The 17,967-nt window shown below is 36.9% G+C and overlaps 1 protein-coding gene and 1 non-coding gene across 5 annotated transcripts; both read right to left on the reverse strand.

The window, feature by feature from the left end:
* Nucleotides 1-1,320: 1,320 nt before the first annotated feature.
* Nucleotides 1,321-17,628, reverse strand: TIPIN (TIMELESS interacting protein). 4 transcript variants are annotated; one of them, XM_077128277.1, is made up of 8 exons: nt 17,475-17,628; nt 14,740-14,880; nt 14,555-14,633; nt 14,213-14,288; nt 11,408-11,530; nt 10,974-11,037; nt 3,419-3,634; nt 1,321-1,897 (listed from the first exon to the last, which is right to left on the reverse strand). In XM_077128277.1, the coding sequence occupies exons 2-8, from the start codon at nt 14,870-14,872 to the stop codon at nt 1,707-1,709; spliced, it is 882 nt and encodes a 293-aa protein (XP_076984392.1). In that variant the 5' UTR covers nt 14,873-14,880; nt 17,475-17,628; the 3' UTR covers nt 1,321-1,706. The 4 variants fall into 4 exon arrangements, with proteins under 4 accessions (XP_076984392.1, XP_076984394.1, XP_076984391.1 ...); XM_077128279.1 differs by having other exon boundaries at nt 1,321-1,882; nt 17,395-17,628; XM_077128276.1 differs by having other exon boundaries at nt 17,395-17,628.
* On the reverse strand, nt 10,385-10,521 carry LOC143656663 (small Cajal body-specific RNA 14). Its single transcript, XR_013162568.1, has one exon.
* Nucleotides 17,629-17,967: the final 339 nt, after the last annotated feature.

Here is a 17,967-nt window from a genome sequence, read left to right on the forward strand (position 1 = left end):
CTGCCAGCTTCATGGGTACTCAGATGATGAGGCTGGGAGGCCCCAAGTGCATTGGACTTCCTCCTGCTGGAAACTCATCTCTCTGCCAGCAAACCCTCTAATTAATCTTTTTCTTAGTCATCTCCAGTCTACTTCATGAAGTTGGGTAGAGACCTGCTAGTCTACCAAGGTTTAGTGACTACATTTTTCTAGCTCATCCCCTACTGACAATAAACCACAATCCTGATACACATGCCTCTGTCTTCCACTATTGCAAGCCCACGTACCTCAACCCCTCCCCCAAAATGTTATCTTTGGACTCAACTTCTTGGCTTTTCAAGCAAACCATCTTTGTCCGTCCCCCTATTCCCACCTGAAGTTAACAAGCCTGAAGAGAACAAAATGCCTACCCATCCCAGCTGTGTGCATGGAAATCACTACCACTATCACTACACACTTTCACCAAGGGAAAAAGGTAAGTTTGTTCTGTTTTCTTCACAAAATCTAGTCTTTGCAACAAAAGGCAACCTTCCTTCCTGCCTCCTGGTTTATAAAAACTAATTTGGGGGTGGAGGTGCAAGGATAGCTCAGTGGTAGAATTCTCACCTGCCATGCAGGAGACCCAGATTCTGTTCCAGGTCGATAACACTTCCCAAGAAACAAACAAGCAAAACAAATTCAACAAATGGTGCTGCAATAGCAGGATACTCACATGGAAAAATAATGAAATGTGGCCCCGCCGTATAGCATACCAGAAGAATTACGTTTAGCTTTCTCCTCCTCCTGTAAAGTGGGAATCTCCTGCCAAAACCAGACCTTTTAACTTAGTTGTCAACAAGGTGTTTTCTCCTCTGTAATTACTCCCTCTACCAAGTTGATAAACTCAGACGAGAATAGAACCCCAATGAGGTTCTCTCACCATCTAGCCTTACCACCTCTAGCATCATACTTTTCCCAGATCTTTATTCCTTAAATGTTTTCTTTCATTATGTTCTTCCCAATACTTGGAATTTCCTCCACCAACTCAAACGTGTCTCCTGTGAAGCCTCTGTAAGTCCTCTAAGTTCCCCATAATACTTTGCAGCTTTCTCCCCAGCTAGTCGGTAAGGTTCCAAAGAGCAGTGTCCATTTCTTTGAATTTCCTTAGCATTTATGAAGGCCAAACAATATATAGGCCTTTCATGCAACCTCTTAAATATTAGAGTGATGCCTCAAAATACATATAAACAATAAACAAAAAAAACATATAAACACATAATGAAAACCTTAAACATTTTACAAAAAGTATAACCTGCACAACTAAATTGCAATGAGAAACTTGTAAAGCCTCCAGATAGTTTGTAAAATAATCTTTATTTTCATTTATTTTTTAAAACATTAATACTCAATATATATTTACATCTTAAAATCACACAATTTAGTGAAAACAAGGCATCAAATGGCACACTAGCAGTACAAACTGCTTATTATCCTTTCATGAAGCCATATCCATCTGTACAAAAATAAACACTAAACAGAATAGATTGTTAACTAAAGCTAATAAATGAAAAGCATAATTATAAATACCAGATTTTAAACAGGAAATGTGTAAAAACTTTACTATGATTTTCACCTTCATCTCCAAACCAGTAAGTTAACAGATACATTTTCTCTCTTAGGCGAGTCTTATCTAACTTCAGCAACATCATTTCTTGATGAAACAGTTACTATTGTACATTTTTAAAGGATTAGTCCAGTTGTGTTGTCTCTAATTTTAATTCCTCGTCTACATTTACGGTATTGGTGGCAGCAGCATTGTGCGGATTGTCTAGAACGTCATTTAGTCCATCTGACTCCTCTTCTAGGTCTTCATCTCTATTAACCTCTTCAACTGTCTGTGCTGTAGGTGTGTTCACTATCAAGTCTAAAAGAGAAATCACTGACATTACTCATTACAAACACCTGATCCAGTCTTATAGAGACAAATCTCTTTACAAGCTAAGGTCAACAGAAATGAAATTTATGATCACTTAGTTAAGACTAATTATGATCAGTTTCTTCCAAATAAATCCATTTTTATAAATATATAAAGTCCATTTAAAAATACAAAAGGTTCTTAAAATGTACTAAACTCACAAATTTGAATCATAGCCAAACAGAACAGTTCTCTCATTCAAAATCAGAACTAGAAAGGTTAAAAAAAAAATCAAATGGGGCAGTGCACCGGTGGCTCAGTGGCAGAATTCTGGCCTGCTGTGCCAGAGACCCAGATTCGATTCGATTCCCAGAGCCTGCCCATGCCAAAAAAAATCAAACGTACTTAGCAATTTGCGTCAAAATGATCTACAGGAAAGAAAATTCAAGATACTTATTTCCATTTGGGGAGATTTTTAATACATACATTATAAACGAAGATGAGTCTTAACTACTTATTACTACTGTACAGAAGCCACTGTATAATAGTTGTACCTTTTTTTAACTTCTCACATAGTGCTAATAAAACATCTATTTTCAAAGATGAGAATTAAACTCGTTTTAATTGAAAAATAATCACAGTAATCTAGTCACACTGAATGTTTTTCACTTAAGAATTTTATCATCTTAGGTGAAACCTATTTTACAACACGATCTCTTCACTGTTATGGTTATTATATTGCCTGATATGAAAAGGAAAAACTGGATTAGAAATTGAGGACTTTATATGCAATCCTGCTCACTTCACTCAAAACCAATTTGCAATTATTTAAAAATGTAGCTTCAACAAACTTGGTTATCTAGTTTTCCAAACCCACAAGCTTTTTAAAACAGCATTTTTTTTTTTTTTACATGGGCTGGCACCAGGAATCAAACCTGGGTCTCTTGCAAACCTGGGTCTCTTGCATGGCAGGCGAGAACTCTGCCTGCTAAGCCACTGTGGCCCGCCCCAAAAACAGCAATTTTAAGACAGTTTTAAACAGAAGTGAATGTTACAGACAGGTAAACTGATAGCCACCAAAAGTGACAGCTCAGAACAGACACAAATACAATAAAAAGCATCTTAGGACCTATTAACTTCATAGCAAATGGCTCTAAAATCCTCAATGAGTGCAAAAGACATATATTTAGGGCATTACTATAAATCATTAATGTTCATAACTATAATACTAAGGAGAAAATGTGTCATGCTTTAAGGAATCAAGGAAGAATATATTGAAGGATTTAGAATTAATTTTAAATAAGTAAAATAATTTTTAAGAGGTACTCAGTTCTCTAGAAAACCATTTATTCTGAGGATTCCAATAGCTAAAAATGCTCAAGCACATGCACGTGTGCAAACACACACACAATTATCTCTTCTCACTCAAATATACATTTTTTTAATTCTTAGAGGTGTTGTTTGGGGGGATAGAAATGAAGCTAAAATTCCTAACATGCTCTTAGCATATTAAAGGTAGCACATAAAACCCAACATAAAATTTACCATTTCCTTGGGACTGACTGCTACTCAGTAGCTTTGCCTGCCTTCTTTCCAAGGCCAGTTGTTTATTCCTTTCAATTCTTTGTTGCTGCTCTTCTGTCAGGCTGTTACTTGACTGCAACGCAAACTCCTCACTTTCAGATGAGTTTGTCAAGTTTGTCAAAAAGGCATCAAATTCAGTAGCAATTACATCATGGCCATTATTTCCCCCTACTTCATCTGTAAGAAATAAAAAGTTAATGTATTATCTGTAGTTTTAGACTAATTAGACACTTTATGCAGCTATTAATTAACACAAGTTTAAAGTGGCAAGGGGCAGACCTGAAGAAACCATTTGAGATATGCGGATGTTGCAATACATGCTTGATTCAAACAAGTAATGAATATTTATACATCACTTTAAATAGAATTTTATAACCTGGTCATTCCCTAGAACTTAGTTTCTGTGTAACACCTGAGACTCAGAGCTACAGTTCTGCAGCTATGAAAGTCAGCATTACCCAATATAGCAACTGTTAAAAACAATGAAAAATGTTGAGAATTCAATTAGAGATATGAATGAAGCTGATTTGGTTAGGACTAAGGTAAATCAGACTAAAAAGGATAACACTGACTGTATATTAAAACGTCAACTTCTGTGTAAGACCAAAGGAAAAGATGTGTATTTGGTGCAAAATTTATATTTTTGTTAGCACAATATCTAATTTAATCTGTATGGTCAGTTTATTCAAACACCATAATTACACCGAACCCTGAACAGAAAGTTAGATTTTATTGGTCTGTATAGGTTGGTGTGATATTCCAATACATCCCAGGGTAATTTGGGCAGAAACAGAAGATAAAAAAAAATTATTTGCCAAGTCCCCTTGAGGAACTGGGTGAAACATGGAAATATTAAATATCCCTACCTGGAGAAGACCAGATAGTCTCACAAACATTTGGGGCTGCTAAATTAATGGCCCAGGCCCTCAATCTTGGTGCTTGCCCTTACGAAACTTATTCCTGCACAGGAAAAGCTAAGCCTACACAAGATTATGCCTAAGAGTAACCCCCAGGGAACCTTTTTTGTTGCTCAGTTATGGCCTCTCTCCCTATGCCAACTTGGCAAATGAACTCACTGCCTCACCTCTACTTTGGACATGACTCCCAGGGGTATAAATCTCCCTGGTAATGTGGGACATGACTCCAGGCGATGAGGCTGGCCCTGGTATTGTGGTATTGAGAAAGTTTTCTTGACCAAAGGGGGAAGAGAAATGACACAAAATAAAGTTTCAGTAGCTGAGAGATTTCAAATACAGTCAAGAGATCATTCTGGAGGTTATTCTTCCACAGTTAGTAGATATCCCTTTCAGTTTTTGGTGTATTGGAGTAGCTAGAGGAAAATACCTGATACTGTTAAATTGTACTCCAATAGGCTTGGTTCTTGAAGATTGTATAACTATACAGCTTTAAAGGTGTAACCATGTGATTGTGAAAACCTTGTGACTAGCACTCCCTTTATTAAGTGTATGGACAGATGAGTAAGAAAATAAAGACAAAAAATAAATAAATAATAGGGGAGGATGGGGAGGTATGGGATGTTTTGGGTGTTCTTTTCTATTTCTATTTTTAATTTTATTCTATTTTGATTTTTTTGGAGTAATGAAAATGTTCAAAAATCGACAGTGATGACGAATGCACAGCCATATGATACTGTGAACCACTCACTGTACATTTTGGATCATTACATGAATATATAATCTATATCAATAAAATAAGATATATGAACATAGGATATATATATATATATATATCAATAGAATTGCATTAAAGAGGCATTTTAGGTCAAATGGAAATACTAATTTAAAAATATGCATGAAAAGGAAAGAAAAGTTCTTATAATGTAAAATATTTTATGCTTGGGTTAATAAAGGAGCTTGGAGAACCCGAACTATACTCTTGTTCTACATTAAACCAACATATTTTAATACCTTGCCAGCGTCTAAATATAGTATGAAGTAATTTTACATAGGTGATTTTCTTTATACAGCAAAAAACAGACACAAAATGAAAAAGGAAATTTAGAGATCTGCAGACTTATTCCAAGTTAGTTAAAAAAAAAATTTGTATTCTCTACATTAGCCTTAACAAATGAAAGCCTTGTATCCTAATTATCTCAAATTAGGATGCGCCCACAATGGTCCACAGTAAATATTAGACTTTCCATTCATATTTCATTTGAGAATTAAGAAAAATTCAGATTTACTAACATATTTAAAGTACAGCATGACATTAAGGAACTATCTATTGTCCATATGACAGAGGTTACTGTATGGTCTGTGAGCTACCCTAAATGAATACTGGCAGCTCCACATAGAAGATCGAGTGGGAAGTCAGGACCTCACTCATTTTTTTTCATTTCAGCATAGCGGGGCATATAAGTATTTTTGATTGCCCAGTTAAATAAACTGACAGACAGATAATATCTAGTACAAAATAAAAACAATCCCAAAATCTACATGTAGTAGCCTAAAAAGGTTTTTGCAAAACAACAAAATGCCTGCACAAGCAAACATTAAGAAAATGGTAGAACAGAAGTTTACCCTTTTCTTTATATGAGCAACATTATGAGTTTAAAAAAAAGATAACCCTATCAGATCTAACAAGTAGGCCAAAAAATTCAAACTCATCATCATATGAAATATGAATCAACATATACTACCCTTTGTCCTAAGTATATATTATGCCTTGAGATATTTAGCTAATGAGAGTAAAAAACTATCACAATTTGCAAAAGCACTGAAAACATAAAGACAAACCTTTACAATTATTCCAGTCAGGTTTAAAAAATCACATGAGACTTTAATCCAGCTTTTTAAAATTTAAACCCCTTTTGAAGTTTCTTCCTTAACTGTGAAAGACAAAAAGCCACACAAACTTTTTCTTCCTGGCATGGAAAAAAATATGGCAAGTTAAAAATGCATTCCTCCCATTTGGAGAATTCCTGATTATCGCAAGCAGTGGGGAGAACCAAATCAATAGGTCAACCCTCAATCTTGGGGTTTGCCCCTATAAAACTTATCCCTTCAAAGGATAGGCTAAGCCTACTTCAAATTATGCCCAAGAGTCACCCCCAGACAACCTCTTTTGTTTCTCAGATGCGGCCTCTCTAAGCCGACATGGCAAGCAAACTCACTGCCCAAACCCCACTACGTGTGACATGATTCCCAAGGATGTAAACCTCCCTAGCAATGTGGGACAGAAATCCTAGGATAAGCTGGGACTTGCATCAAGGGACTGAGAAAACCTTCTTGACCAAAAGGGGGAAGAGAGAAATGAGACAAAATAAAGTGTCAGTGGCTGAGAAATTTCAAATAGTCGAGAGATTATCCTGGAGGTTAAGCTTACACATTATACAGATATTCCCTTTTTAGTTCACGGTATATTAGAGTGGCTAGAGGGAAGTACCTGAAACTGTAGCGCTGTGTTCCAGTACCCATAGTTTTTGAAGATGACTGTATAATGATATAGCTTTTCCAACGGTACTGTGTGATTGTGAAAACCTTTTATCTGATGCCCCTTTTATCTCCAGTATGGACAGATGAGTAAAAAATATGGATAAAAAATAAACAATAAGGGGAACAAAGGTTAAAACAAATTTGAGTAGACTGAAATACTAGGTCAATGAGAGGGAGGAGTAAGGGGTGTGGCATGTATGAGCTTTTTCTTTTTTTATTTCTTTTGCTGGAGAGCTACAAATGTTAAAAAAAATTATCATGGTGACGAATACACAACTATGTATTAATATTGTGAGCCACTCACTAATTATATACCAGGTACAGAATGTTTGTATGTCAAGAATGCGTGTTTGATGTACAACAAAAATATTTTTAAAAAAGCGTTCCTTTATCTGGAAATACGTATGAAATACATATAGAAAACAATGCTGGATAAGTTAAGTAACACGTATTACAACCAATGATACAATGTGTGGGATTTCAAATGCAATTCACCTTATAGGGCTTAGAGGATTTCAAATCCGTAATACTGAAATATACTAAAAACTACTTTTGTTGTGAACCATGAAAGGAAAGATATCTTCATAGATGACCTCTTTAACACAAATGATATTTTATGGAAAAACAAAATAAACATAATCATGATGGAGTAGTCTGCTCCTTTGACTAGGATAAAAAAGTAATGAAAATAAATTAGCAACACATATGAAATGTATTCACTGCAACACTGACAGGCAAGCCATTATGGCAAAGAAACCAAGCTAAAAATACACAATGTGCTACAGGATGTCATCATTGTGGTACAAACAAACAAGTAGATAAGTAAATTAAGTGCTATGGGAAAACAAAAAACAGCATGGGGGAATCACAAATGCAGGAAGGGGGAGCAATTTTAACAGTGTGATCAGGGAGAACTCATCAAGCTGACATGTGAACACAGTCTGAAGAAGGTAGAAAAGAAAGTTAGCCCTGCAGACATGGGAGTGTCCTTCGACAGGGTGGAAGTACAGTGTTTCCAGCAGAATATCCAGTGCAAAAGCCTTAAAACAAAAATGTGCCTGCAATGTTCAAGGAGGACCTAGGAGATCAGTGTGGCTGAAGAGGTACTGCGAAAAATAGAGGCAAGGGGGATGGAGTGAGGAGACAGCAGAAGACCCTGGAGGGCCAAGTGGGACACTATAAAGATTTTGTCTTTCTTTCACTTTGAGTGAAATAAGGAGCCATTGCTGGGCTTTAAGAGGAAGACAGAGCTATAAATTTTTAAATATAAAAATGTTAACATTAATTAGTTTGTAAGCACAACTGGTTGAAAACAGGGTATATGATTATTTGCTAGTAAAATTCATTAGTGCATGGTATTGAAAAACAAATACCAAGACTTATTAAGTACAGTTAATAATGCTCTACTTTCATATGGATTTATGTATCTTTGGAAGATAAAATTCAGATTAATAAAAAAAAAACAACCTACAACCAGACTGTCAAATTATCAAGAAGTGTTATCCCAAAATTTTTGAAAAAAAAAAAACAATCAGTAGACTATTCAAACCATATTGTTGTTTAAAACTGTACAGTAATACATTTTTGGTGAGAACAAAAATGTACATTATATAACAAACAAGATTCTCTTTGGACCCTATATTAAAACATGCTTGTAGTTCCCCAAATGACTGTCCTTGTTAATTTCTGCCTCTACAGTATTCATGATACCATCTCTGTGTAGTTTCCCCTTCCCGAGATAAAGGTAACTATGCTTTCCTTTACACTGCACCCTGCGTCCTATTAATACTTCTAATATGGCACCTATCAGGCCACTGGCGATTGCTATATGTCTGCCTCTCTCACTAGTCTGTTACATGTGAAGTACGGGGACTGATCCTACTCATCTTTATCCCTGAACCTTTAGGACATAGTGAGCAGTTAAAAAAAAATGATGCTGAATTTAAAAATGTTTCTGCATGAGGAAGAACAAAGGAATGTCAATAATGCAGGGTGCCGAAAATAGATGGTAATTAGTATTTGAAAACTTTAACATATGTGTGAGACAAGCAAAAAAATGTTTATTTGGTACAAAATTTGTATTTTGACCAGTGCATTTCCTAATATAACTTACGTGGACAGCTTAACCAAACACCATAGTACTTGGTACCTTGAGTAGGGCATGAGATTTTGTAGGTTTGTCCAGGGTGATGCCAGATAAGCCCAGAGTGATTTGAAAAGTGAATAGGGAAGTATCTGCAGAATCCCCTTCGGGGAATGGTGGGAAGAGGAAAATTCAACTTCCCCAAGTGGAGAATTCTTGATATTCTCACAGGCAATGGGGACAGCCAAAGCAATAGGACAAGCCTCCAATCTTGGGGTTTGTTCATATGAAATTTAATCCCGCAAAAGATAGGCTAAGCCTACTTAAAATTAGGACTAAGAGTCACCCCCAAGAGAATCTCTTCTGTTGCTCAGATGTGGCCTCTCTCTCTCAGGTGACACAGCAAGCAAACTCACTACTCTCCCCCTGTCTACGTGGGACATGACTCCCAGGGGTGTGGACCTTCCTGGCAACATGGGACAGAAATCCTAGAATCAGCTGGAATTCAGCATCAAGGGACTGAGAAAATCTTCTCGACCAAAAGGGGGAAGAGTGAAATGAGACAAAATAAAATGTCAATGGCTGAGAGATTCCAAACAGAGTCGAGAGGTTATCCTGGAGGTTATTCTTACACATTAAATAGACATCACCTGTTTAGTTAAGGTGTAATGGAGAGGCTGGAGGGAACTGCCTGAAAATGTGGAGCTGTGCTCTAGTGGCCATGTTTTCTGAAGATAATTGTATGATGATATGGCTGTAGCAGAGTGACTGTATGGTTGTGAGAGCCTTGTGTCTGATGCTCTTTTTGTCTACCTTATTAACGGACAAGTAAAACATACGGATTAAAAATAAATAATAGGGGGAACAAATGTTAAAATAAATTTAGTAGATTGAAATGCCAGTGATTGGTGAAGGGGAGGGGTAAGGGGTATGGTATGTATGAATTTTTTTCTGTTTTCTTTTTATTTCTTTTTCTGAATTGATGCAAATGTTCTAAGAAATGATCATGACGATGAATATACAACTGCGTGATGATAGTGAGTTACTGATTATATAACAAGAATGGAATGATCGTATAAGAATGTTTGTGTTTGTATGTGGATATGTATCATAAATAAAAAATAAATTTTAAAAAATGATGCTGAATTAACTAATCTAGTGGTATATGCTTAGGATTTAGTATTTAAGAACTAATTTCTTTCCATATACCAAACCTCATGCCACCAGTACATATATCTTACCAAAAAACTTAAATCTTAGATTATTTAAATCACATTCCTTCACACACTTTAAAAGCAATTTATACATGACGTTGGGGAATTCTATATGGAATCTAAATATTTTTACCACATAAATACAATAAAAGTTAAAAAAATGTCAACATGCAGACATGTATGGAGCCATCGCACAGAAAATCTGATCACTATACAGACCCTGTCGGCAGGAACCATCTGTTTTAATTTGTGTGACTGTTCTATGGTTGCATTGTACTTCTAACAGATGCAATCGATACCGGGAACAGTCACTTAAAGTCTCATTTTCTATGTCCAGGATCTACACTGTGAATGAAATGCAAACATCTTCATCATCAAATTATTCTGTTAAATTTCCCACGAACACATTCTAATGGTGGTTACATTAGTACATGTACCTGAACAGTCTATCTTTGCCATATATTTTTATTTACAAGTGCCTACAGGTCACCACCATCAGAGCTCTTGAAAACTCCTGCTCTATGGCTAAATACATTTTTACAATATCTATAATGGAGATGCAGCCATATCCTTAAGAAACAAATATCATACAAAACATCCTAGATGTACCCAAGCATTTTTAATTAACTCCTAGACCGCCATATACTGCACTTTAATTATATATAAAGTAGAGACTAGAACCCCAATCCTGTGATACTGCTCACCCAATTAGATAGACTTCTAAAAGCACAATGGTTATAAATTAGACAAACCTATATTCTCACCATTATTGCTAATAAAATCTTCATGTAAAACAGGGAGATCAAGTCGAATTCGTTTTAAACAGGTCTGAAAAGAAAAAGTTATTTTTACATTTTTACCAGTGTTAGAGAGGAAAGAGTCATTTATTCAATTATCAATTTCAAAATACTTGTTCTTCAAATAACTACTATAAATTTAACCTCACACTATCAAGACAGATTTCACAATTAAGACCCTAAACAACTACTCAACCTCCTGAGGAATTTAAACAAAACAAATTTAAAAATATCTGTAAGGATTTGCATTGGATACTCTTATGGTTGTAATAAATCCACCAAAATAGCATCAGATATTTCTTTATTGCACTTAAAAAGTTTAGTAACACGTAAAACACCACTCCTTCTAAACTTCAACTAAATCTATCTTGTACTGGGAATGATACTCATAATAATCTTACCTGAACTTCCTTTTTATTTCCCAGGTATTCAACTCTGTTAATAAAATCCTCAAACTGCAGTTTAGGGAACAGCCTATGTGCCCAGTGCTCCATGTGTCTGATCAGTGTCTTTAAGTCTTCAGCCTGGCACAGAAAAATAAAAATGCTAAATAAAAGACTCATTCCCACAACTGTTCCCATCAGCAGATTTCAGAATGAAAAGTACTGCCAAAGTCACTGTTGTCATTTTAAATTCACAAGGTTGAGAAACTTCTAAAAGCAACTTTAGGAAGAAAAAATATCTAGTTAGGGCTTAGAAAACTGCAGTCTAAAAGAGCACTGGATAAAGATTTTTTTAAATTGAGGGAAAAATATCTCAGTGTGAAAACTTAATAAAAATCAAAAGATAATCACATGTCCTTTCAGAATGTAATGTAAAACTGGAAAATAACCTTTAATAAAATACGTCTAGCTATTTGTTTCCTGTTTTCCTTAGATAAGTGATATCCCTAATGATCAAGGTAGGGTCCATAAATCGAACTTTAAAAAGATTAGATTCGTGCCAAGATGGCGGCTTAGCAATGCGCGCGTTTTAGTTCGTCCTCCAGAACAACTACTAAATAACCAGAAACAGTACAGAACAGCTCCCGGAGCCACGTACCCCAGTCTGGACCAGCTGGACCCGCTGCAAGCTTCCCCAGAACCAAATGATGAATATGCAACTATGTGATGATATTGAGAATTACTGAATATATATGTAGAATGGAATTATATGTTAATGTTTTTGTTTGTTTGTTCTTAATTTTTTTTAATTAATAAATTTTAAAAAAATACGTCTAACGCCCACCAGGGGCACGCTCACCAGATGCAAAAAAAAAAAATACGTCTAGATTTCTTTTAGGAACTAACTAAACATAGTGACAGGTCCCTAAACCATATCTAGAGAGGAAAGCATTGAGAATTCAACACTGTTATTCAGAAACCTCAAAGGCAAAGTAACAAAGACTAGCAGGAACAGTTTAAACATTCTCAGACTACAATACCTCTCTATATTTCAAATTCCAACTAACATTAAATTTTTAAAAATTAAAGCAGTAAAGTTTAGTAAACCTGACTAATAAATGAAAAAAGTTATAGCCAAATTCCTAGCTTTACTCTATAATACTGCACCCTTCACTCAGCAGTACTGTAAAACAGAAGAGTGGTTAAAGGCACAGGCTCTGGATCAGACAGCACAGATTCAAATCCCTCTTCCACCACTTAATGGCATGTGACTTTCAAAAATTACATCTTCTGTGCCTAATTCTTCATGTACAAAATGAGAATAATGCCATACCTTGTAGGGTTATTGTAAGGATTAAGTAATACAAGTGCCTGACACAAAATAAATACTAAACTGTTGACTATTACTGTTATTTTTTACCTGTCTAGAAGCCAACAGTCAAGACAATCAATTCTACCAATGATTAAATGTTTAATACTTAGAGAGCAATGTCTTCTCATTCTCCCTTTCTGATAATAAAGATACAAGTCTTTTTAAAAATCTAATCACTTAAGATAATTTCCAACTGTTCGGAGCACTGGTCAGCCACCTCACCATGTCATGTTGGGCCCCAAGGGACACAAGAAAAGAAATAACTAAATGTAGTGGGAAATCCCAAATTACACATGGAGGAGCAGTAAGAGTTCAACATTGTGAGAAAACAGAATTTTCAAGAGCAAAGTATAGATGACCATACTTTATACAAAGTAGGGCCCACTCTCACCCACTAAAGAAACACAGAATGCATATCCTTCTAATAAATGTATTATTTTATAATAAAGGACTTATTATGAGCATGATCAAGACTTCACAAATTCAAAGCACCAATTCTCTACTATTACCCATTATTATCAATAAGGGCAGTGTATTAACAGAGCTGAATATGGTTTTTTAAATATCTTGATTTATGTTTAGTTTTGCGGCAAAATAGGACATGGGCTTATATTCTCTCTTTCTACCACAATTTTTCAGCTCCCAGGTTTGAAATCTTGGGATTATTTTTACTCCTTTCTCACTTTCCTACACCCAACTTCTACAAGTCCTATATGTTGTTCATCACTCTACCTTTATCCTAACCAGGCTATTAACACTTCATCCCAGTCTGTCTCCACCCTCTTCCTTCTTCCAATATCCAGCACACCACACCTAAACGGTACTCACTTTAATATTAACATTATTCTAGCCGAGCTATGGAACCGAAGTCTAGGTTCTGCCCTTAACAGCTGGCACTGGACACTGAAACTCTAAAACTCACTTTCCACGCAGGTTAAGAATTAAAGGAGAACATATTTGAAAACTTCATAAACTACAAAGCTCTGTAAAAAGATACCATCTGCAAAAAATTATATCTAAACTCCTACACGATTCAAAGCCTGACTTTATACTTTATAATTTAGAGAAATAAAATTTGCTTTATCTATCTCAAAAAGTTATTGTCAACTTTTGGAAGACAAAGACTCCGCTTATATTGATCATGTATGTGTTCCCAAGTCTGGCACAGTACTTGGTTCATAATTAGGCATTATGGGAAGACAATTAAGAACTGCCACTGTGATTTTCCCGAAGCCACAGTTTATATAGCAGCAAAAACGAGACTAGAAAACATGCTCTTTGATTCCTCAAACTGAGCCCTTTCCTCCACATCACACTGTTTCTCAAGAGAGAGGATAATAAATGATAGCATCTATGAAGCATTCTGATTCCCAAGAATATGATAATGAGTCCACACTTTCATAGGTATTTTAAGAAATGAACATCTAAAACAAAAATCAGACATTTCTTACCTCATGACCTTTACCTTTGAATTTTGCCTTATCAAACACATGCCTTAAGGCTGGAAGCCCTCTCTCTGAAATTAATCTGTGAATAGAAATATGTTTTGAATTTCAATTTTTCTTTAGATATCAAGTCCAAACCAAGATCATAAGAAAAAAATATTTGCTGATAAACTGAAAGAAAAAGTCCTTAGGAACATCTGTTCTTCAAACCATCCTGACCAAAAGCTTTTAATACAAGAAAAAAAAATCCAGGCCTGTGTAAAACCCCCAACCTGCCCCACCCCCACAAAAAAAGAAATAATGGACATAAGGAAAACTTATAAATCTATAAGAAAATAGTAAAAGTACCTCTGAGCATCCAACTTGGGTAAATTCCTTTTAACAATTCTCTTTGGAGGTATAGGAACAGGTGCTCCTCTCCCTGATTCTGGTGACATACAACAAGATTTAATATTACTTGACAGTTTCACCTTTATTATCTAAGTTGATAGATAAATGAGCATGGAAACTTTTCTGAAAGTCCCTATACAGACCTTCATCAGGTCCAGCACCCTCACCATCTTCTCTCTCTGGAGAGGCTGGAGGTGGAAAAGGAGGAAAAATTTCATCTCCTATAGGATCATAATCTGGTAGGTCAATCAAGCTGTTCTCCTGTGGTTCCAGCATTTTGTTCTCTAGTGGGGGAAAAATAAAGAGTGAAAATATTAGTCATTCACCCATAATACAGTCAAGTTCCATCTGCAACAAAATTCACGTTTCAATCAGTTAAACCACATTTCAAACTCATACATCATGAAAATAAGTGGAGAAGATGATAATTATGGAAAAAGAATCTGAACAGAAATCAAAGTAACTTGAGTTGTAATGTAGACCCTACTGCTAAATAACAATCTGATTTTGAGCAAATCATTTTACCCAACTGCTGGGTTTCCCCTACCACAATATAATGATTTCTAATTTTTCAGAGGGTGTCAAACTCTGATTCAAATAGGTATGAAATAGGGAGATGGGTACCTCACTCCTACCACAAGGAGGGCAGCTTTTAAAAAAAAAATCTGTTTATATATTGTTTAAGGTAATGTTTCCTTTGGAGAAAGGGAAATTATCCTCAGCTTGGTAACTCAAAAGAATGTTTTTCTATATCATCTTTCTTGACCTCTCAGCAACTTTTAACTCTTTTCTTGAAAAATGTATCTCTTGACATATAGTACTTACCTGGTTCTCCTCCCTTTCTGGACACGCCTCTTGGATCTCTTCTGCAGGTTCATCTTTCTCTAACTTGGCCGCTAAATATCCAAGACTCAAACCTAGGCCCTTTTTGCTCATTTATGTATATGGCTTTAATCATTTACTTATAGACAGCTCACTGATTTTCATCTTCACCCTTGGCCTCAATTCTGAGCTCCAGATCCCTACTTCCCACTTTAGCCCTTCAGTGTTTCAAAGGCATCTATACCTCCTCATGTGCGAACTGAACTTTTAAACTTTCCCTACTCAGTGAATGACATCTATCTAAGCAGAAACCTAGGTGTCATCCTTGACACTTCTCCACAGCCCACATACATCATTCATTTTATTTCCTAAATATCCCTGAAATCTGTCCATTTTTCCCTACCTCCACCACCACTTCTCATCATTTCTTGCTGGGAGTAATCCACTATTCCCGTCTACTTCTGCCTCTATATTTCAGCTGGACTGAATCTTTGGAAATGTAAATCTAAAGACATTACAACAAGGCTACTGTTTTTAGGATAAAAATAAAACTCCTGCATTGTCTGGCCCCTTCCTTCCTCTCTAGTCTCAGCTCACACCACTCTCCAACACTTTTTCCTCTATCCTTGTTGACCTTCTTTCAGTTCCTTGACTATTGCCTGATCCACTGGATTTTTGCAAATGTTGTTTTCTGTCTTGAACGCTCTTTCCTGACTCCTAATTTCAGATCTCAGACCCCAACTGCCATCTCCTCAGAAAAGCCTATCCAAATTTTCCTAAATTAAATCCTCCTATAAGCATTCATAGTATCAAATACCTCTTTTTCATAGTACTCATCCAGTTTCAATATTGTTTTATTTGTGTAATTATCTGATTAGTATTTGTCTCCCATACTAGACTGCACCTCTAAGGGGCAAAGACCAAGTAGGTCTGTTAGCGCCTCATTACTGCTACACGCAGGTGTTAATATCTGTTGAATGAAGAAATGAAAGAAAAGAACTCCAAAGTTCAACCAAAACTGTAAAACCATTGGAACTAACAAGCTCTAAAGTCGTTCTAAGTTTCTATGGCCATAAACTCATAAAAACATAAAGTATCAATTCCTGATGATGACCCACTATCAAGAAAGATAAAAGAACCACAGATTTTCAAAACTGGAAAGGCAGGGAGAGTGCACATAATCTCAAACAGCTTCCCATCTATAACAAATATATTTAGCCCCATTCTAGTAAAGTCCTCTGGGAAATAGGGTCAGACCTCTGAGGCTGAAGGAGAATTTGACTTTGAGGACAGGGTACAAACAATATAAACTGTGGCAAGATCACTTAATATCGAACTGAAGCATAGAGCTGGGTTGCCAGTAAATTGATTTTTCTCTTCATATTTGGAGTAAGATACCTATATATTTCACTTCTTGACCAGGCATACTAGTTTTAGACACTGATATAATCGCCTAGACCTCAAACTCCCAGAAGAGTGAAAGTAACAAAAGAAATCCAGTATACAAACCACAATTCATTCGCACACATTTCTGCTTCGCATTGTCCAAGTCTTTTCCCAAGGCGTCAAAACAGAAGCCCCTTGTCGCCAAGGAAGTCCTAACAGGCTGCTTCCATGTTCCCTCCTGCTATCTCCCCAAAAAGCCTCCCATCCCCGCTCTCCTCTGCGCCAACCTTCTCTCCTCCCATCCTCGCTCCCGTCTGTTCTCACTTCATTGATTCAACATTCAGAGGCTGCTTTCTACGTTCAGAAGCCCCTGCACAGAAACTCGGGATACAAAGACGTGGCAGAAAGGCTCCCTACAGCTAAAAGGTTCCGTTTACTGACAGGCCAGAAACACACAACGAATCTGCCGTCATGCCAGTTGCTTCCTAGCCCCATAGGAAGAGGCCGGTCAGGTCGCCTCTCCTCTCCAGTCCCTGTCGGGCCGCCTCAGTCCAGTCCTCCAGCTTCCTCAACCCCTTCCTGCGACTCACCAGCTCTTCTGCACCTACGCCTGGCTCCCAAGGCCGCCTCTTCCCTCAAGAGCTTCACTCGCCGGCCAGCCCGATCTCACCTCACGCATGCTACAGGAACCACTGCCTGGCGCTTGCCTTAGGTGGCAGCAAACCGCGCCTCTCGCGACACCCGAGCTTCCTGCCACGAGCAGCACCCTGGGCGTTTGGCGCCAAATCTACGGAGGGCGGCAGGGCGGAGCCCACCGGAAGCGCTCGTCCTCCCGCCTTCCCCAGATCCGGCCGGTCCTTGTTGGTCCCCACATTTCTGGGGTCCCTCCCGAAACTGACTCCCGTTTCACTATCGGTTCCGCGCTCATGAATTTCTCACCGGAATTAAGCCTCCTTATTTACGTAAAGTTCATATTTGTTACGCTCTAGGTAATTAGACTCTGAAGTAGGTTTCGGTTTTTGAGAAAATTGGATTGTGAATAGAGTGAAAAAGATAAAAGGCAAACAGTATTTGATGAGAAACTACCAATTCTTCAAAGTTAATAGCAGCAATGCTTTCAGCACAATAGTTTTATTAATTGCTTATTGAATAAGGAGCCGAGG

The sequence above is a fragment of the Tamandua tetradactyla genome, chromosome 14 (genome assembly GCF_023851605.1).
Source record: "Tamandua tetradactyla isolate mTamTet1 chromosome 14, mTamTet1.pri, whole genome shotgun sequence".
Taxonomy (NCBI): domain Eukaryota; kingdom Metazoa; phylum Chordata; class Mammalia; order Pilosa; family Myrmecophagidae; genus Tamandua; species Tamandua tetradactyla.

Bases quoted from the DNA above. Each gene is read 5' to 3' on its own strand.
- TIPIN (XM_077128277.1), bottom strand. From the start codon at position 14,872: ATGCTGGAACCACAGGAGAACAGCTTGATTGACCTACCAGATTATGAT. The intron at 14,634-14,739 runs GTCTGTATAGGG...GTATGTCACCAG, and splicing joins GGGTGCTGGACCTGATGAAG to AATCAGGGAGAGGAGCACCT. The intron at 11,038-11,407 runs GTAAGATTATTA...TTTTCTTTTCAG, and splicing joins GAAATAAAAAGGAAGTTCAG to ACCTGTTTAAAACGAATTCG.